Source organism: Herpailurus yagouaroundi, unplaced genomic scaffold (genome assembly GCF_014898765.1).
Source record: "Herpailurus yagouaroundi ecotype Mexico unplaced genomic scaffold, PumYag 194, whole genome shotgun sequence".
NCBI classification, from domain to species: Eukaryota; Metazoa; Chordata; class Mammalia; order Carnivora; family Felidae; genus Herpailurus; species Herpailurus yagouaroundi.
This window is the reverse complement of record NW_024412425.1, coordinates 3822352-3843116: the sequence shown is the minus strand read 5'-3', so window position 1 is coordinate 3843116 and position 20765 is coordinate 3822352. Positions and strand designations below refer to the sequence as shown.

General features: G+C 47.6%; 2 protein-coding genes across 4 annotated transcripts in view; one reads left to right on the top strand and one right to left on the bottom strand.

Annotated features, from left to right (window-relative positions):
• Window positions 1-1304: 1304 nt before the first annotated feature.
• THAP8 (THAP domain containing 8) lies at window positions 1305-14384 on the bottom strand. Its single transcript, XM_040446017.1, has 3 exons — window positions 14134-14384; window positions 3849-4041; window positions 1305-3616 (listed from the first exon to the last, which is right to left on the bottom strand). Exons 1-3 carry the CDS (start codon window positions 14214-14216, stop codon window positions 3221-3223), a joined length of 672 nt encoding a protein of 223 aa, XP_040301951.1. The 5' UTR covers window positions 14217-14384; the 3' UTR covers window positions 1305-3220.
• Window positions 14385-14530: 146 nt separating this feature from the next.
• WDR62 (WD repeat domain 62) overlaps window positions 14531-20765 on the top strand; it is a 45410-nt gene continuing 39175 nt past the window's right edge. For 2 of the 3 annotated variants that reach the window (XM_040446014.1, XM_040446013.1), the window contains exons 1-3: window positions 14531-15129; window positions 18290-18381; window positions 19258-19320. In XM_040446014.1, the coding sequence (XP_040301948.1) occupies window positions 14953-15129; window positions 18290-18381; window positions 19258-19320 (332 nt within the window). In that variant the 5' untranslated portion in view covers window positions 14531-14952. The remainder of the gene's footprint in view (window positions 15130-18289; window positions 18382-19257; window positions 19321-20765) is intronic. The other variant, XM_040446015.1, reaches the window with a different exon arrangement.

The following is a 20765-nucleotide window of genomic DNA, read 5'->3' as shown; positions in this document are numbered from 1 at the left end:
GGCCCACAAACCAGGCCAGTTAGGGCAGGGGTCTCAGTGTGGTGGTGGTTATGAGTGTTTTCCTCTCTCTGAGATCTCAGACCTGACCCTTCTCCATGGTCACCGCATATAAGGGGTGTCTCAGAGGGATGATTTTGTAGACTCCTTTCATCATCGAGGGTCATTAGTTACCGTGGTTATCATCACTGAGTGCTCAGAGAGCACTTCCCAGGTTTAGAGAGGTTAAGCTACTTGCCCAAGGGCACACAGCAAGCAGATGCTGGAGCTAAGAAACCAGACAGCCTGCTGGAAACCAGACGGCCTGGTTGGAGAGTCTGGGCCCTTCATCACCATGCTACATATGGCTGTAGCAGTGTGTAGGGGCCAGATCTGCCAATGAACCCCTCCAACCCTCTCGGAACCTGTATCTCCCCTTGGGGGAAGACCTCCTGGAGCCAGCTCAGAGTCCAAGCCTTCCTGGCTCCATCACCCTGGTTTGGCTGTCACTCTTGCCTGGTGACCAGAGCTGGCACTGTCTACCACTCCAGCCCAAAGAGGACTGGGCTACTTTGCCTCCCGCCCTTCATCCTTCTAATGGGCAGGGCTAGTTTCATCCCTCACCCCCCACCCCGGCCCTCATCCTGGTCTGTTCTTCATCCTCTCCCACCTGGACTGTGTTCTCCCTGCTCCTCCCTTACCCCACAACTTGCTCCCTGTAATGCAGCCACAGGGACCTAACATATCATATCAGGGCCCTCCTCCATTCAGAGACATCTGCTTGCTGCACCTCGCTCTAGATAAAAGCTAGTGTTCTCAACCACAGCTCACAAGGCCCTAGGTGGACTTTCCACTATCATCTCTCCACCCTCTCCTCCTCTCACTCTCCCCCACATTCACTGCCCACCACGCTGACTTCCTTGCTCCTTCTCAGCCCAGGACCTTTGCACTGGCCGTTCCTTCTGCCCAGAATGCTCCTCCCCCAGATGCTTGGTTTCCTCTCTCCCCTAGTTTAGGATTTTACTTCTTGGCGCCTTTTCAGTGAGACCTTCTCCGCTCTATCTAAAATTGCATCCCCCACACATACTCCCTTCCTTGCTTCAGTTTTTACCATAGCAACACTGCCCTCCTCCAGCTGACACCCTAGATGTTGGGCACTTGCAGGGGGTGTGCTGCTCCCTGGAACATCCAGTCCGTATGCCTTCCAGGCCAGGTCCTTCTCATCCAGGTCTCTGCTTGAACATTGTCTCCTTAGAGTCCTCTTCTCCACCCATCTGCCAGTGCCACTCCCACTCCATTACATTTTCGTTTAGTCTTTACGGCGCGTATTACAATCTGAAATTATCTTGTTTATTAGTTGACTGGTTTATATTCTACTCAAGCAGAATAGAAACACCATGAGGGCAGGACTTTGTCAGCTGTGTTCACTGCTGTACACCCAGCTCAGCGCCAGACTTCACAAAGGGTATGAGAACCAGGTAGAATTCTCCCCAAATAAACAACTCTTGTTCTGCTCTGCAAAGGTTCAAACTAGGAATGGCAGGAACCTGGCACCAAGGGGAACAGGGACTGATGAGGCTTGGGCCTTGGTCAGCCCCAAGGTTCAAGGGGTCCCTTAGGAGGGGGTACTTGGAACCAGACCCTTGAGGGAGCTGCAATGGCCCAGGCATGGGTGGTGAGGCTAGGCAGACTCATGTATGATGAGTGGCTCTTCCTCTGTCTTCTGTCACCTGTCCCGCAACATTATCCATCCTGGTCCTTATGCATTGGGGGTCTGAGTGTCCAGCAGCTCGGGCTTGGCATCCAGTGTGAGAAGTGCAGGACTTTGGGCAAGGACCACACCTATGTCAGCCCCTCCACAGATAATGGGACTCCTCACATCCAGGGAGCTGGGCATTCCCAGACAAAGAAGTGATAGAGATGGAGAGCACAGGGGAATGAGGGGAGGGAAGAAGAGAGGGAAGGAAGGAAAAGGGGGGAAGAAATGGTGAGGAACATGGAGGGTGATGTGGGAGGGGGGTGTCAAGGAACACAGAGAGATGTGGGCAGAGATTTGTGGGGAGACAGGGAAACAAATGTGAGGCCAGAGAGACATTCATGGGGGAATAAAGAGGTATGGAGAAACAGGGAAATGGGGGGGGGGGGGTGTCCAGAGACAGATATGGGGATAGGCAAACACAGGAGAAGACAGAGAGAGACATAGATGGGGGACACAGAAAGATGCAGATGAAGAGAGACATGGGGAAATGGAGAGACAGGAGGGAAGAGAGATAGGGCATCAGAAACATAAAGATGAATGTGGGAGGAGAGAGGAGGAGATTGAAACACATGGATTGAATGGGGGCAGGGGAGGCAGAGAGACACTGTCGGCCCAGGGACCATGGCAGGCTGAAGAATCCCAGACCTGAGTCTGAGGTCTGTCCCTACACTCTGTATGTCCCTCTTGTGCCCCAGCATGGTTAGGCCACAGTCTCAAACACAAAGCCTCCAGGGGCAGCCACACTGCAGTTCTAGCTGACTGTTCCTAGCTGACTGCTGCTAAATCTGCTGAGCCTTCAGGAAAGACCAAAAATTATTTTAAAGCACCACTGAGGCCAGAAAAAATCGTATCTGTTAGCTGTGTACAACCTACTGGCCAGCAGGCAGAGACACCTTAGCCACAGAGCTACTTTGGGGGCTCCTTTTTGAAACCCCTTCCTATCTCTTGTCCAGGCAGGGCTGAGAGCCCTGGGACCTCAAAGTTGGCCCTAGGGTTTGAAGCAGGGAAAAGGCCTGGCCAAACTTTTAAAGACACAATGCCCTCCTCCAATATTCAGAAGTAAACTATAGGAGCAAAAGCGCCTTTAGATAGGGCTCGGGAGACTCTACTAGATGGGCTGCAAACTCACGCTCCACAGGGTCCAGGCAGGAGCTCTCTAACCATTTGAATCGAGGTTCTGCAACTTACTGGCTGCCTGACTTTGGGCGAGATTTGTGCCTGACTTTTCATCTGAAAAATGGGGACAACCGCAGTACCAAGGTCACAGTGAGTTTTCAATAAGTTATTAACTCTGTCTGGCAGAGAGTAAAGGCCCCTTAAATATTATTAATATATGGAACAGCCATTACCCTGCTCTGACCAATAGTGGGTAGGCATTGCCAAACTGACTTTTTTTTCAAGAAAAGCCAGAAATGTGGAAACATGAATGAAATGTTCTGACTTTTAAGTGAAAATACATATGCCACGGGGGCCAGGTGGCCACATTCACCAGGCAGAGCAGGTCCTGGTGCGCCCAGCCGGCAGGCTCTCCTTGCACAGCTGCTGCGCCAGCTGTTCTAGAGCCCGCAGCTGCACCTGGTGCTGCTCCTGGCGCCGCTGCAGCCTCCGCACACGACGTTGCAGCGCTCCCAGGATAGTGCCCAGCCCGGCCAGAGGGTGCTGGGCCCGAACTCCAGGCCGTGGCCTGGCAGGAGCAGGAGGAAGGATCAGGGGGGCCAGGAACACGGTGGCTGCGGCCTCGGGGCCTCTGGGTGCTGGCCCTAGTACCACAAGGTGCACAGGGCCAGGGGCCGAGAGAGCTGGGCCAGGGGTCGGGGGCGTGACGTCTGGTGGGGAGGGAGACACGACTGGCTTCTCGGTGCTTCGGGTACTCTGCTGCTTCTGGAAGACAAAGCATGGGGTGGGGGGCATCAGGGCCAGACTCCAAGGGGTACTGCCATCAGGTAAGGCCAGACCTCAAAGAGGGACTTCCCTTAGGAGAGAAGGGCATAAGGTCAGACTGGAGGAGGGACCTCCCTCAGGAGAGGAGGGCTGGGGATCAGACTCCATGGATTATTTCCAGGTGGGGAAGACTGGGGGTCAGACGCCAGTGGTGGGACCTCCCTTTGCTCACCTCAGTAGGCTGCGCTGGGGAGAAAATGGAGGGCACTGCATCAGGCCGCAGGTAGCGCACACCCCAGCGCCACTGGAAGCAGGAAGGTGTGAAGTGCTCACTGCACAGGTGCTGGTGGCAGCTGGGCACCCAGTCCTCATGGCCCATGTGCCGCAGCCAGGCCCGCAGCCGGGGGCCATCCTTCAGTGGGAACCTGCCAGGGGTAGTGGGGTTACGGGGTCAGTGGGGTTATGGGGTCAGCAATATCAGGTCCGGTCACACCCCTCCCTGAGGACACACGCATCGGGAGGTCCCTGGGCTCCAGACCTCTGTCTCCCCAGGCTAGAAGCTGTCCCTGCCTCCTACCCAGGCCCTATCACCAACCCACATCCCATTCTTCCACCTTTTAAACACCCAGCATCAGTCCACCTCTCCTACCTCTGTTGCCCCTTCCATTCAGCCTCCATCCTCTCCTGCCTGGGCTTTTGCAACAGCCTCCTTCCTGATCGCCCTTACCCACAGCCACTCTGCCCTCCCCCAACAATCTGCTCCTCTACATGAAGCTGAGAGAGTAGTTTATGAAACTGGACAAATCTACAAAGTGGGAGATTCTACATTCATGGGGGTAGGGTGGGGTTATAGGTTAAAAGAGATTTAAGAAACATCCAGTTGCAAGTTATAGACCTCGTCTGCAACAAATCATTCCATAAAATGACATTTTAAAACAGTTGGGGAAGATTGAGCATGAATTGGGCACTGGATAGTTGTAAGAAATTAATTTTGCTAGGTATGACAATTGTCCTGGTTTATGTTTTTAAAATAGTCATCTGTTGGAAAAACATTCTGAAATATTTATGGGCAAAAGAACTAATATCTGGAATTTATTTTAAAATACTGCATTAAAGGGGTGCCTGGGTGGCTCAGTCAGTTGGGCGGCCAACTACACCTCAGGTCATGATCTCACGGTCTGTGAGTTCGAACCCCACATCGGGCTCTGTGCTGACAGCTCAGAGCCTGGAGCCTGCTTCCAATTCTGTGTCTCCCTCTCTCTCTGCCCCTTCCCTGCTTGCTCTCTGTCTCTCTCTCTCAAAAATAATAAACATTAAAAATAAATAAATAAATAAAATACTGCATTAAAGGGGTGCCTGGGTGGCTTAGTCGGTTGAGCGTCCCACTCCTGGTTTTGGCTCAGGTCATGCTCTCACAGCTTCATGGGTTCGAGTCCCACATCGGGCTCTGCATTGGTAACACAGAACCTGCTTGGGATTCTCTCTCTCTCCCTCTCTCTCTGACCCTCTCCCACTCATGCTGTCTCTCAAAATAAATAAATAAGCTTTAAAAATAAATAAATACTGCATTAAAGGTGTAAGTAGGTGGAGGGTAGATGAAAAAGATTGGCAAAATGTTGACAACTGGTGAATCTGAGTGATAGATATATGCGAATCCATTTATATAACTCTACTTTTTGGTGTATGCTTGAAAACACCTGATAAAGGTGGGTTTTTTTTAATATTTATTTTTGAGAGAGAGAGTGCAAGTGGAGGAGGTGCACAGAGAGAGGGGACAGAGGATCAGAAGCAGGCTCTGCACTGACAGCAGAGAGCCTGATGCAGGGCTCGAACTCACAAACCATAAGAGCATGGCCTGAGCTGAAGTTGGACGCTTAACTGACTGAGCCACCCAGGCACCCCTGTTAAAAGGTTTTTAAACAACTCAACAACAACAAAAATAACCCCATTAAAAATGGGCAAAAGACTTGGGGCACCTGGGTGGCTCAGCTGGTTAAGTGTCTGACTCTGGATTTTGGCTTAGGTCATGATATCCTGGTTTGTGGGACAGAGCCCCAAGTCAGGCTCTGTGCTGACAGTGTGGAGCCTCCTTGGGATTCTCTCTCTCCCTCTCTCTACCCCTCTCTCTCTCAGAATAAACAAACTTAAAAAAAAAAGTTTTAAATTAAAAAAAAAAACAAACAGTCGTGCCTGGGTAGCTCAGTCAGTTATTTGTCTGAGTCTTAATTTTGGCTCAGGTCATGATCTCACTGTTTGTGGGTTTGAGCCCTGCATCAGGCTGTGCTGACAGCCTGCTTCAGATTCTGTGTCTCCCTCTCTCTCTCAAAAATAAACATTAAAAAAATTTTTTAATGGTTGATATGGTAGATTTTATATTACATGTATTTTACAATTAAAGGTAAAAATTAAAAATTAAAGTTTAAAAAAATGAATGAAATAAAAGCTTTCCCTGTGGGAGTGGGTGGGGATTATCTGAGACTCCAGACTGTCCACAATGGAGACCTCATTTTCCAGCTTCATTTGCAGCCAGGGGCGGCCACATAATTGAGTTCTGGACCATTTGTCCTGTGGCAGCTTTCAGAAACTGGGAGACTTTAAAGGTTTATTTTAAGCCGTTAAATTTTGAAATAGTTTGTTATGTAGCATTAGATAACTAGTATGGTCAGTCATCCACATTCTACCTGCACAGTATCTTCTATATCTGCCACATGATTTACTTAATATTTTTCTTAAAACTGACCAACTTTAAGTATTTAACAAAGATACCTCAAAGAGAAAACTTTACACCACAATTTAAGATGGAAAAACCAGTATTGGGGCACCTGGGAGACTCAACTGATTGATCTCTCAGGTCATGATCCCAGAGTTGTGGAATGGAGCCCTGTGTTGGGTTCTGTGCTGAGTGTGGAGCCTGCTTGATTCTCTCTTTCCCTCTGCCACTATCCCTGGAGCTCGCTCTCTCTCTCTCTCTCCCTCTCTCTCTCTCTCTCAAATTAAAAAAAAAAAAAAAAAGAAGTCTTACAGTTCTGTTAAAAAAAAAAAAGAAGAAGAAAAGTAAAGAAAACCGTATCAATTCCATGAACAGGAGTTGACCAAAAAAACCAGCTAGATACCTTCATCTGCTGAGGGCTTTGAGACCTGCTCTTTGTTAAAAGGGCAGAGTAAGGGGGCGCCTGGGTGGCGCAGTCGGTTAAGCGTCCGACTTCAGCCAGGTCACGATCTCACGGTCCGTGAGTTCGAGCCCCGCGTCAGGCTCTGGGCTGATGGCTCAGAGCCTGGAGCCTGTTTCCCATTCTGTCTCCCTCTCTCTCTGCCCCTCCCCCATTCATGCTATGTCTCTCTCTGTCCCAAAAATAAATAAACGTTGAAAAAAAAATTAAAAAAAAAAAAAGGGCAGAGTAAGGGTGTTAGAGAGTGCGGGACAACACCATCCCTAGGAGACAAGGTAACAAACTCGGGCACAAAAGGAACACTATGGAACCCTAAAACAGAACGTGGAGGCACTCTATGAACTGACATGCTATTGTCAGGCATACACGTTACCTGAAAAAAGCAAAGTTCCAAACAGAGCAGATCAGCTTTTAGTAATTGTGGCAGGCTCAGTAATGGCCTCCAAAAGATATCCATGTTCTAATCCCTGGAACCTGTGAATACTACGTTGCATGACAAAAGGTGTGATTAAGTTAATGGCCCTGAGATGGGAAGTCATCCTGGATCTTTCATTTGGGCCCTAAATGCAATTACAGGTATCCTTGTAAGAGGGAGGCTGAGAAGATGTTACCTCAGATGAAAGTGGAGAAGGCGATGTGAGCACAAAGGCAGAGATTGGAATGATGTGGTCACCAGAAACTAACTGGAAGAGGCAAGAAACGGATTCTCTTACAGCCTCACAGGGAGTGCAACCCTGCCAAGGCCTTGATTCTGGCCCAGTAAAACCGACTTGCACTTCTGGTCTCCAGAATTGTGAGAGAATAATTTCTGCTGTATTAAGCCATCAAGTTTGTTTCAGTATCCACAGGAAATTAATACAGTAATAAAGGGTGAAATTAGAACATATATTCAGATTTGCTTGTATATGCATAAAGAAACTGGGAAGGCAGGGGCGCCTGGGTGGCTCAGTCAGTTAAGTGCCTGACTCTTGATTTGGGCTCAGGTCATACTCTCAGTGTTCATTGGATCGAGCCCTGTGTTGGGCTCTGTGCTGCTAATGTGAAGCCTGCTTGGGATTCTCTTTCCCCCTCTCTCTCTGCCCCTCCACCACTCATGTATAAGTGCTGTCTCTCAAAATAAAGAAATAAACATTATTTCAAAATTAAGAAAAAAAGAAAAAGAAACTAGGAAGGACACATAAAAAAGGAGTTGGGTAGGATGGACAGAGATGGGGGTGGGAGCAAGACTTCTCAGCCAAAAGGCAGACAGACAGGGCAAGGGGGGGGCGGGGGGGGCACAGCTAGTGCAAGAGGACAGAGGGGCTGACTCAGAAGAGCTGTGGCACCCAAAGAGCAGAACCCCAGGGCACACAGCCAGGCACTCTGGCTGCTGCAGTCCCTTTCGTCTCTGTTTGGGATCCAAATCCTCTCATCAACCCCATTCTGCCTGGACACACACAAGAAATCTCTTGCAGCAGCCCCCTTCTTGGCAAACCCTGCCCCCTTCTTGGCAAACACTGACAAGTGACTACTCCACTTGCCCTTTTCTTCTTCCTTACTAGCGAAATTCCAACTTTAGTTGAGGTCATAAAGTGCCATGCTAAAAGACTATGTTTCCCAAGTTCCTTTGTGTAGGTGGGGCCATGTAACTAGGTTCTGGCCAATGAATACTTTTGTGTTGTGTAAGAAAATCTGGAATGGTACCTGAAAGGCGAGGGGGTTCTCACATGGATCAGAGCAGCTCAAGGGGCAAAGGAGGAAAGTACAAAATCTCTTCCTAACTTGGTCTTTTTCTTATTCTTCTTTATTCCTCTGAATGGCAACATTTATAATGGACTCTGTAAAAATCTACCGTAAGTGGACAGTGTCCTCCTTTTCTATAGAACAGCTTAGTCTTGTTAGTCATCCTTCTAGATCATGGAGTGGCATATGCTGTTAGAAGTTCTTTTCAAAAGAAAAAAAAAGAAGTTCTTTTCTTCCTTACTAACAATCAATCCTAATGGTCTTCAGGGTGGTTAAATGCCCAGCTAAAAGACTACATTTCCTAGTTTCCTCTGTAGTTGGAGGGTGACCAATGATGGAGAACTCACCATTGGGTGGGGTTTCTGGGAAGGCTTTCTAGAGGGGGCTAATTCAGTTTGCAGTTGGAGCCCCTTTTACTCTTCTTCCCTTTTCTTCTTCCCAGGAATGATACATGGCACTTGGTAGCCATCTTGGATGGAAGCTACATACTAAGGATGACAGGACAGAAAGAGAGGAACCTCAACCCTAACAATTGTGGACATGCCACACTGGTGCTGGTCTGTCAACCTCTGTATTTGTTTTATATGAGAGAAAAATAAACTCTTGGTAGATTATGTTATTGTTCAAAATATTTGCTGCCCTTCCTCACTTGAAGATTATATATCTCTACTCCAAAGACTTGAGGCTTGCCATAGACTTGCTTTGGCCAAATGACTGAAAGTGACATGGGCCACTTCTTTTCTTTTTAATGTTTATTTGAGAGACAGAGAGAGAGAGTAAGCGAGAGAGAGAGAAAGAGAGAGAGAGTGAGCAGAGGAGGGGCAGAGAGAGGAAGAGAGAGAATCCAAAGCAGGCTCCATGCTGTAAGCTCAGAGCCCAACGTGGGGCTCGATCTCACAAATTGTGAGATCATGATCTGAGCCGAAATCAAGTCAGACACTTAACTTACTGAGCCACTCAGGTGCCCCTGGGCCACTTCTAAATATAAAATTTGTCGGGAGCCAATGGGTGATTCTCCCTTTCTCTTTTCCCCCTCCTATAAGACCAGCAATATTCCATGTAGGAGAGGCTCCTTCAGCCTGAGGCCCCAGTTAAGATATTGTAGAGTAGGTCCACAAATGGTCTGCAGAGGACATAGTGTGAGTGAGAAATAAACCTTTGCTGTAGTAAGGCATTGAGATTTTGCATTTGTTACTGCAGCATAATTTAAACACACTCTATCCTATAATCTCCATAATTTTTTTTTAGCCAGTAATATTTCGTGACTTTCTTACTGCCAACCAATTCCTGATAGGTCCCCCATGAGATGACTCTCATACATGCCTGAAAGGGCCTAAACTAGAACTAATGAATGTTTCCTTTGGCTGCCTGGCAGGCTCTTGTTATTCCCTGGCAGCCACATCCCTCTTTGTTTCTCCTTCTTTTGCCTTCTCCTGAATCTCCTTTGGAAATAGCCCCTCGCCAAACTCTTAACTATGTGGCTTCTGCAAAACTGACTCGAGGTGAGTCTAGAGATGGAAATGGGTTAGCCTGTGTGAGGGACAGCCTGATTGCCATTGGTGGGATTTATTTAATTTTTAAATTATTTAATTTTGAGAGAGTGTGGGTGCACACCCCTGTGCACATGTGGCAGAGGGGCAGAGAGAATCCCAAGCAGGCTGCTGCTGTCAGTACGGAACCCAACAGAGGGCTCGATCCCACAAACCATGAGATCATGGCCTGAGCAGAAACCAAGAGTCAGACATTTAACTGACTGAGCCCCTGGGCGCCCCTGATGGGATTTAAACAACACAGATATAAACTGATCTTTATGAAGCCATCTGGCTGCTCTGCACAGTCGTCATTATTCTCATTATTATATGTGAAGCATTTAGAACAGTTCCTGGCATATAGTAAGTGCTCTCCAAGTTCTTGTTCTTGTAAGGGCCACAAGAGTGGAAGCAGGGAAGTCAGGAAGCAGCTCTCACAATGTCTCAGTAATAGATATGACAACCTGAATAGCAGAGGTAATGAGAAATGGTCAGACTGGAAATGTAGGTTTGTTTGTTTGTTTTTGTTATTTCCTAATAGTTTAGTTAGGAGTTTCCCATTTGCATTTATAACTGTATTGCCAAGGTGTTAGGGGTTTTATTTTGATTGGGTGGAGATGTGTTTGGGAGGTAAAGTCAAAGGATGGGTTAATGGACCTGACTGGGGGCAGTGGTGCTGAAGAAAGGATCAGGAGTGACTCCCAGGTTGTGTGTTCGGTTCTTCAATGTTTGACCCTTCACTTATCCATGAGTTGTCAGGACAGGAACAGGATCTCTCAGGGTCCTTTGTGTCCAGCAGGGATTTCCTTTCTCCAGGAGACACTCAAGAGTTACTGAATTCATAAACAATGCCAGAACAATATATTTTATAAAGCAAATCTGGACACACTGATTTAGGTTTGAAGACTCCTCTGCCTTATTCCTATTCTGTACCAGGGCCCCTCAACTGACATGGGCTGCTAGGTTTCCTTAGGAAGGCCATCTGAAATGCATTAATCAAATTCATCCAACCAATATTTACTGAGCACCCACTATGCGCCAGGCACTGTTCTAGGGCTGGAGAAATAACAGAGAGCAAGGCAGAGAAAAATCTCTGCCTTCATAGAGTGATAGTCTAGTAGGGAAGACCATAAATGAATACATCAAATATGTGACATGCCAAATAGTGGTAATCATTAAAGGGAAAAATAAAACAGGAGGTGGATAGGGAGAATACGTATGTTATCTGGGAAAGGGTTATCATTTTACATAAAGTGGTGGTCATAAAGGTAAGAACTTTCCATGCAGAAGGAAAAGCACACAATCAGCAAAACTAAAAGGCAACCGACAGAATGGGAGAAGATATTTGCAAACAACATATCAGATACAGGGTTAGTATCCAAAATCTATAAAGAACTTATCAAACTCAACACCCAAAAAATAAATAATCCAGTGAAGAAATGGGCAAAAGACATGAATAGACACTTCTCCAAAGAAGACATCCAGATGGCCAACCGACACATGAAAAAATGCTCAACATCACTCATCATCAGGAAAATACAAATCAAAACCACAATGAGATACCACCTCACACCTGTCAGAATGGCTCACATTAGCAACTCAGGCAACAACAGATGTTGGCGAGGATGTGGAGAAAGAGGATCTCTTTTGCATTGTTGGCGGGAATGCAAACTGGTGCAGCCACTCTGGAAAACAGTATGGAGGTTCCTCAAAAAACTAAAAATAGAACTACCCTATGACCCAGCAATTGCACTACTAGGCATTTATCCATGAGATATAGGTGTGCTGTTTCGAAGGGACACATGCATCCCATGTTTACAGCAGCACTATCAACAATAGCTAAAGTATGGAAAGAGCCCAAATGTCCATCGATGGATAAATGGATAAAGAAAATGTGGTATACACACACACACACACACACACACACACACACACACACACACAATGGAGTATTACTCGGCAATCAAAAAGAAGGAAATCTTGCCATTTGCAACTACGTGGATGGAACTGGAGGGTATTATGCTAAGTGAAATTAGTCAGAGAAAGACAAAAATCATATGACTTCACTCGTATGAGGACTTTAAGAGAAAAAACAGATGAACATAAGGGAAGGGAAACAAAAATAATATAAAAACAGGGAGGGGGACAAAACAGAAGAGACTCATAAATATGGAGAACAAACTGAAGGTTGCTGGAGGGGTTGTGGGGGGGATGGGCTAAATGGGTAAGGGGCACTAAGGAAACTCCTCCTGAAATCATTGTTGCACTATATGCTAACTAATCTGGATGTAAATTTTAAAAAATAAAAAATAAAATTTAAAAAAAAAAGAAGGAAAAGCACAAAGCCCCTGGGGCAACAATGTGCCTGGCATGCTAGAGGAACATCGAGTAGCCAGTGATGCTGGAGAACAGTGGTAAGGGGGAAGAAGGAGGAGGGAGATGAGTCATACAGAGACTGGAGATCGAGCTCCTGTAGCGCTTTGTAGGCCTTTCTGTCTGCTCCAGCCTCACCTTGTCTTTTATGAGTGACGTGGGAGCCAGGGGAGGGATCTGAACAGAGGAGGACTCTGATCTGACTTATGCGTACACAAGTTCCCTGTGACTGTGTGTGGAGATCAGAATGTGGGAGTGGGTTGATCAATGAAGAGGCTACTAAAATGGTGCAGTCAGGAGGTGGTAATGGCCAGAACCAGAATGGAGGCAGAGAAGGGGGTTAGAAGTGGTCAATTCTGGATAGATTTTTAAAGGGAGAGCCCACAGGATCTGCTGACAGACTGGATGAGGAATGTGTCCTGGCTGATTCAGACTAAGGCCCCCAGGGACACACCTGTAGCCAAAGAAAGTCAGGTTTATGTACCACAGCAATGAGGGAAACTGCACACCAGAGGTACTATAAGGAGTCTCACCAAACAAAGGAAAAGACAGGGTTATTATTTGGATTTGGGGGAAGGGGTGAAATGTAAATGAAATTGCTTAGCTAGGCTTAAAGCAAAGCAGAATTGTGTGTGAGGGGATAAATACTAGGTCTGCATTGCAAAGTGAGTCCAGAGTCCTGTCTCCTTGGAAGCAATACAGTTTAGGTCAATGTGGAAAACTGTGTCCAGAAATGCCTTACCTGAAGCTCTGCCCCTGGACTGTAAACTGAGGCTGCTTCTCATTGTAAAAATGACTTAACTCCCCCAGGTGTTCAGTGAGATGTTTCATTTTTACCGATATAATCTCAAACAGCAAAGTTTATCATCGTCCATGTTTTTACAATGTTTTAAAAGTAGACTCCATGCCCAACATAGGGCTTGAGCTCACGACCCTGAGATCAAGTGTCTCTATCTACTGAGCCAGCCAGGCACCCCAATAGTCTAGGATTTTAGAGAACAAAGTTTCCTAGTAAAAAGGTCAAAGAAGGGGAATTTTTTTCACTTTACATCTGCTGCATGTCCCTGTGAAAAATATAGAAATATTTTTTCCTATTAACTCTTCAGCCCGCCTTTCCCATGTCTTTTATTCCAGCCGGGGAATAATAAAGAGGAAGACAGATTTTTTAAAATTATCTTTGTTTTTTTACAGTTCAAGCTAATTTTTACTTTAAGTGTGAGAAAGAAAAGATGTGAGTAGAGAGATGTGAGTAGATGTGAGTAGAAAGAAAAGTGTGAGTAGAGAGATGACTCTAAGGTTTCTGGCCTAAACAACAGGTAAGATGAAGTAAGTTATTAACCGAGACAGGAAAGGTTGTGGAAGGTTCGGGAGGGAGACAAGATCAGGAGCTCAGTTTCCGATGTTTTGCGTTTGAGATACCTCAACTTCGTGGAGATGACAAGCGGGCAGTCCCTTGTCTGGGGCCAAGTAGGCCCCTCCCTACGGTCCCACTTCTTCCGCTCGCCCCTTTCACTACCTGTAGTTAATCGTCTACACCTGCGTTTTAGCACATCTGCGCCTTTGCATGTTCTGTGTTTACTGCTGAAAATACCGTCTCTTCACTTTGCTAACCCTGTTTCTAGATACCTGCGGGCTGGACCAGTGCCGGGCAAAGGGGCAGTTATCCTCGGGCCCCGCCCCCGCAAGCCCCGCCCCGCAAGCCCCGCCCCGCACTTGCGCTCACTTGTAGAAGCTCACAGGGCGGTTGTCAGCGCCCAGTCGGCCCGCAGTGTTGGAGCAGTTCGGAGCACGGCAATACTTGGGCATGGCTGTTCAAGCCCGTTGAGTCCTGCCCAGTCTGCAGCCGCACTTTGCTCCTCGCGAAGCTCCACAGAACCCGGCCCCACCCGCGCGCTCTCTGCCCGCCTCACGTGATGGCCCTTGAAGCCTCATCACATGCGGGGAAGGGGAGAAGGCGGCTGCGCACTACGCGCCCAGTCGCGCTACCACAACTACGCCCTGGTCACGTGGCAAATGGGGAAAAGCGAGTAGGACGGCAGAAAGCCAGTTCTTAGCCACTCTGACCTTATCTTGTGCTGGGAGACAGGTGATGTCACGGCTTTTCTGAGCCTGCGCCAAGTGGTCGGTCTCTTTCGGCCCCACCCTACCCTTATATCCGGGTGACTATCCACTGCGTGGGCGGGGGAAGTGCTGCAAAAAGCGAACTGGGGGCTTTGGAGGCTTTGGCCTTAGCTACGTAAAAGTTAAAACCTAAACGTTTGTTAATGATGAAAACACAGACCGCAATAAAAATGCCATTTTGTTTAATCAGGCAGCAAGTAAACTAGCTATGGATCCACCCTGCCAGACACTTCGCTCCGCCTCTCAGCCCTCATTGGTCAAAACCTCCGCTCGGTAGCCCTGACATTGGCCAGGCCCGGGGCCTACCGCGTCCAATGGGCGGCGGCGCCGGCTTTCCCGCGGGCCGTTTGCTCTTTGAGCGGGTCGTGGAGGCGTCGGCGGCAGTTGGGGAGTGCAACGGTTGTCCTGCTCCGGCGCGACGATGGCGGCCTTGGGGCCCGGAGGCTACGCGCGGAACGATGCAGTCGAGAAGCTGCCATCCGTCACGGTGGGAGTTCCGGCGCGGAGGAACCAGTGCTCTCCGCCTCCCGCTCCCCAACTGTGTCTCCGGCGGCGGACCCGACTCTCGGCGGCGCCGGAGGACACGGTGCACAACCGGGTGAGGAGCTGTTTGCCTTGCCCACTCCAGTTCCAGGCTCCCTCCCAAGCTCCCCTGGACCCGCCCTTAGGTCGTTGGCCCCGCCTATCAACCCTCGCCTCGTCTTCTCTAGCCCGTTTCGTCTCCTACGTCCCGCCCCGTTAGCCAAGGCTCCTCCCACTCTCCCTTCTCTCTCAGGTACCCATCATTTCTAGCCCACCTGTCAACCCCGGCTCCCTTAGCCCTTGGACCATTTTCGGGGTTCTCTCTGGACCCTTACCTCAGTGTATTTTAGTTCTGCTGATCACCTAGTCCCGCCTTCCTACGTAACCCTTCAGTCACCTTTGGATGTCTCTCTGGGCCCTTCCATTTTTGTGACCTCGCCCCACGCTGGATCTTTAGGGTCCCTACCAGTGTTCAGTATCGAACCCTACCTATATAAACTGTCCCTCAGCGCTATTCCGCCTTCCCTCCTCACCTGCCTTCTCTTTACTTCTCCCTTACCAACGTGGGATTCTTATTCCATATTGCCACCCTAAATTATGGAGAACATGTGAATAATTGTAAAATCTCAGCAACGCTTCCTGAGGGAGGGAGTACAGAACAGTTCCCTAAGTCTTTAGACACACGAACAAAGATTTTGGAGTAGATAGAAGGAATTCCATTAGCACAGCAGCAATTAAAAAAAAATTGTTCTCCAACTCTCTGAGCTACGAAGTCTGTTTTTATAAAACAGAAGTATTAATAACCATACCATGGGGTTGCAGGGAGCAGAAATGAAATGGTGACTATGACCTGCTTGGCAGAGTCCAGTTAGAGAGTGGAAACATGGTAGCTGCTGGTGGATCTTCTTCCTGCCACATGGCTTCCTGCTGCGCTCTGATTATATCACCCCTTTCTGGCTGCAGTTCCTGGTGGCCCCTGCCCACCTCTCTGGCTATACCTCCATGGTCCTCTCTCCCAAATGTTCAGTCACACAAGCCTGCTTTCTGTTTTCCTGAGGCTCCAAGCTCTTTACCACCTCCTAAGTGTTTGCTGAGTCCTCTTGGGTTTTTGCTGCAGTCCATCTGACTGGCTCCTCATCCCTCAAGTCTCAGCCTGCATATCCCTACCCTGAGAGGCCTTCCCCCAGCCTAAAACAGACACTTACTTTAATCTCTCACCTAGCACCCTGTACTTCACAGCCCTTACCTTGTAGGTTCCTGAAAGTACCTTGTGAGCACTAAACTGTATAAAATAGAGGAATGACAATAGCAATTTCAGAGAGGCAGTAAGTAATGTGCACTCTTAACGAGTGCAACCTCTGGACCCAGAATGCCTGGGCTTAAACCTTAATTCTGTTGTTGTTGTTCTTTGTCTCCCCCTCCTGTGGCTGCGGGGGCGGGGGCGGGGCGCGCCCCCCCCCCCCCCCCCTTCTCTCTCCATGCCCAGCATGGAGCCCAATGCAGGGCCTGAACTCATGACCCTGAGATCAAAACCTGAGCTGAGATCAAGAGTTGGACTCTTAACTGACTGAGCCACTTAGGCACCCCAGTTCTGTTCTTCTTGTTATGAACTTTTCTGTGCCTCAGTGTCCTTATCTGTAAGATGAAGATAATAATATAAATATTCCCTTGTAAGGTGTTTGTGAGGATTAAGTGAGCTCACATATGTTAAGCATTAGAACAATACCTGGCGCATTGTAAATTCTCTATTAGTGGTAGCTACTACTGTTTTGATTGTGTATTTTTGGGTAATTGATGTCATTTATTTTTCTTGTTTGGTGGCACAGAGTCCATCTGGCTTACAAAAGATCTACTCTAAAAATGACCATTATATTATATTAATGCCCAGAAATGCTGATTGACAGATATAAAAACGATGTGAGTGCCATTGCCTGATTGCTTGGGTTAGAGTCCTGGTATGGCTCCTTCCTGGATGGGTTACCTCTCTGAGCCTCTTTATATCCTCGTCTGTAATATGGAGATGATTTCAATAATGACCATATCACAGGGTTATTGTGAGTATTAGATGAGTCGGTACAGTTACAGGTATTTAAACAGTGCCTAGCTCCTGGTAAATGCTCAGTAAGTGTTAGCTATCATTATGCTATGCCTCTCATTTCTGATACCAAGGACTTGCTTGAGAATGTTTTACTTTAATAATAATTAGAAACTAGTCTATTCCAGGGGTGTCTGGGTGGCTCAGTTGATTGAGCATCTGACTTCGGCTTGGGTCATGATCTCACGGTTCATGGGTTCAAGCCCCACATTGGGTTCTGTGTTGACAGCTCAGAGCCTGGAGCCTGCTTCAGATTCTGTGTCTCCCTCTCTCTGCCCTTTGCCCACTCGTGCCCTGTCTCTCTGTCTCTCAAAAATGAATAAACATTAAGAAAAAAAAGAAACTAGTCTTTCGTTTTGAAAGAAAGTATGAAAGTATCACAATTCTATTAGTCTATACTCTAAATTGTTTTAATCAACCACAATAGAGATTTGCTCATTTAAATTACTTTGCTTAGAGAATTTAAAAATTTTCAATGTGATTGTTCACTTGTTTCTTTACTTGTTGAACCTCTAGACTGTAAATTTGTTGAGGGAATAGATGGTGTCCACTCTTGCTCACGCCTGTGTCTCCCCTGCAGGGCCCAACATATGGACTGGCTTTGGAGCCAGAGACTAGCTGGGTTTGTATCCCAACTTTGTCACTCCACAGGCATGGGATCTTGGGCCTCAATGTCCCCATCTGTAAAATGGGGTGATAATAGTGCCTTCTTTCCTTGGGTTGTGAGGCTTCGAATTTTTCATCCTTATAAAATATTTAGAAACTTATTCAGAGGTCACCTTCTCAATGAGGCCTTCTCTCTTCCCTATACTCCCAATCTCCTTCCCTGCTTTATTTTTCTCTTCTGCTCCTATCAGCACCTGGCATCTGTTTTACATGTTTGTTCTGTTTATTTTTTATGTCCTCCATCCATCATGATTAGGATGTGAGCTCCAGGAGGGTAGGGGTTTTTGTCTGTCTTCCTCATCGTTCTGTGTCCTTCAAAGGAATGTTGAGAAAAACAAATGTTAGCTGTTGGTCACATGACTGTAGAAGTTCAGTTAGTATTAGATGTAACAGGGACTGAATGGGTGGCTGAGGCAGTGGTGCCACGGAGGGCCTACTGGGACATGTCCTTCTGACTTGGACATTTCCCCCACAGGTGTCGCTCGAGAAGGTGCTTGGCATCACAGCCCAGAACAGCAGTGGCCTGACCTGTGACCCCAGCACAGGCCATGTGGCCTACCTGGCAGGGTGAGTGAGTGGGCGGGCCTTGGCTTTTCTGGCTGGAGGATGCAGGTAAGCTGCCTACCCCTGAGGACTGTGGAGAGGCCCATCTAGGTCTAGAACAGCACCCGGCATGTGGTGAGCACCATGAAAGCCTTATTGTGACTGCAGATGGGAGGTGGTGGCGATTCTGGGAAATACCCAAGCCATGGTGTTAGACAGCCTGGATTTGTGTCCCAGCTCCACTGTGTGCTCTTCTGTGAACCCCTGCTGCTTCGTCCATAAAACACAACTAGGAATATCCTCCTTTTGGGTAGTTGAGAGGACTGAAAGATCTCCTCCTGTTTATTCCATAAATACTGATCTAGCCTGGCACTGTTCTAGGCGCCAAAGACCCCTCCACTCCTGGAGGGCAGGGGCAGATCTGTAGTCCTTCCTAATGAATAATATCTGTCTGTCATTGAGTCTTTACAATGCAGTCCAGGATAGAGGACAAGGGTGGGCTCTTGAATCTGTTATGGATTCATATCCCCACTCTGTTCCTGACCTGCTGGGTGGTCCTGGGCAAAGGATTTTCCCTCTCTGGGCTTCAAGTTTCCTCATCTACAAGAGGGGGCTAAGATTTCCGACTTTACCTGTCATTTGTGAGGATTTAAAGAGATTGTGCACATAAGGTCTTTATTAGCCCAGTGCCTGACAGAAGTAGTGTTGGTTTCTATTTAAGAATATATTATCTAATAACTTGAAGTGTCCTAAGATTCTCAGCGTTAGACACCTGGAGAAGGAGGAGAGAATCTTCTGTTCAGAGCCTTATTTATGTGTGGGCTCTTCTGTTGGGAATAGAATCATCCCTGGACCCCAATACTCCCCTCAGTTTGGGCACATTTCCCTCTTTCTCCCCAGCTGTGTGGTGGTGATTTTGAACCCCAAGGAGAACAAGCAGCAGCACATTTTTAACACTGCCAGGTAGGCTGGGGCCTGGACATTGGGTAGGGGTGGGGTGAGGGTCCCGGCGCACACCCCCTTCCCCGCATGGCTTGGGAGTTCGTAGGTGGGTAACTAAGTCATTCACTCACCCGTCGGTTCAGCGACATTGTTGCTTTGTGCTAGGTAGTGTTCTGGGTGCTGGGGACAGTGAACAAAAGACATGAGAATCTCTGCTCTTGTAGAGCTGACAGTCCAGCAGGGAAGACAGACTAAACCAGTTGGCAAATTACTAACCAACTCTGACCATCGCTGTGGGGGAAATAACGAGGATGTGTTAGGGCAGGTTTGCAGGCAGAAAATGGAGGAAAACCATATCAGAGGGCTCGGGGAGGGCCTCTTGGAGGCTGAGACCTGAAAGAAGTAAGGGAGTGGCCCCCGCAAAAGTGTAGGGGGCGTCTTCCAGATAGAAGGAACAGCAAGGGCAAAAGGCCCTGCAGTGAGTAAGAATCTTGGAGCAGCCGGAGATTCTTTTGCCTGGAATTAGAGGAGGGGGCAAAGGGGAGAGGAGGCTGAAACAGAAGCCGCTTCTGGGTCTTAACAATTGTTTAACTTTTCACATTGAAATCATTTTAGATTTTAAAGAACAATACAAAGAATGCCTGTCTACCTTTCACTCATTTTCCCCAGATGTTGACCTTTTACCATATTTGCTTTATCATTCTCAGTCTATATACATAGTAATTTTTTTTTGAACCATTTGAGAGTAAATTGGGGACATGATACCCCTGTGCCTCTAAATATTTCAGTGTGGATTTCCTGGGCATGGGGTGGGCATTATCCTTCAAAACCACAGTACATTCAACAAAGTCAGGAGATTAAAACTGGTACATCACTACCAACTAAGCCTCTTTCAAGTTTTAACATTTACCCCAAGAATGTTCTTTACAGCAAAAGAATTCTGTCCAGAATCACACGTTGCTCAGTTGTCTCTTTGGTCTTCTTCAGTCTGAAGCAGTTCCTTTGTCTTTTCTTGACTTTTATGACCTTGACACTCGAGGATGACAGGCCAGGTATTTTGTAGAAGGCTCCACCCTTTGGGTTTGTCTGATGTTTCCTCATAGATAGACTGAGGTTCTGCATCTTTGGCAGGAACACCTCAGAAGGAATGCTGCATCCTCCTCAGTGCGTTCTGTCAGGCGGTGCATGATATTGACCTCTCTTACGACCAGTGGTGTTCCCTTGGGCCCTTGGTTAAGGTGGTGTCTGCCAGGCTTTTCCACTGTGAAGCTTCTCTTTTCCCCCGGTGACTAGTGAGTATGTTGTGGGGAGCATCTCTGAAACTGCATGTATCACCCTGTTCCTCACCACACTTTCGTTCATGCTTCTTAGCATGGCTTTGACATTTTTCAAAGCCTCTGCAGGGAATTCTGATGGCCAGGGCTTTGCCCTGTCAGGTAACTTGGGCAGGACTTCCCTGTGTTGAG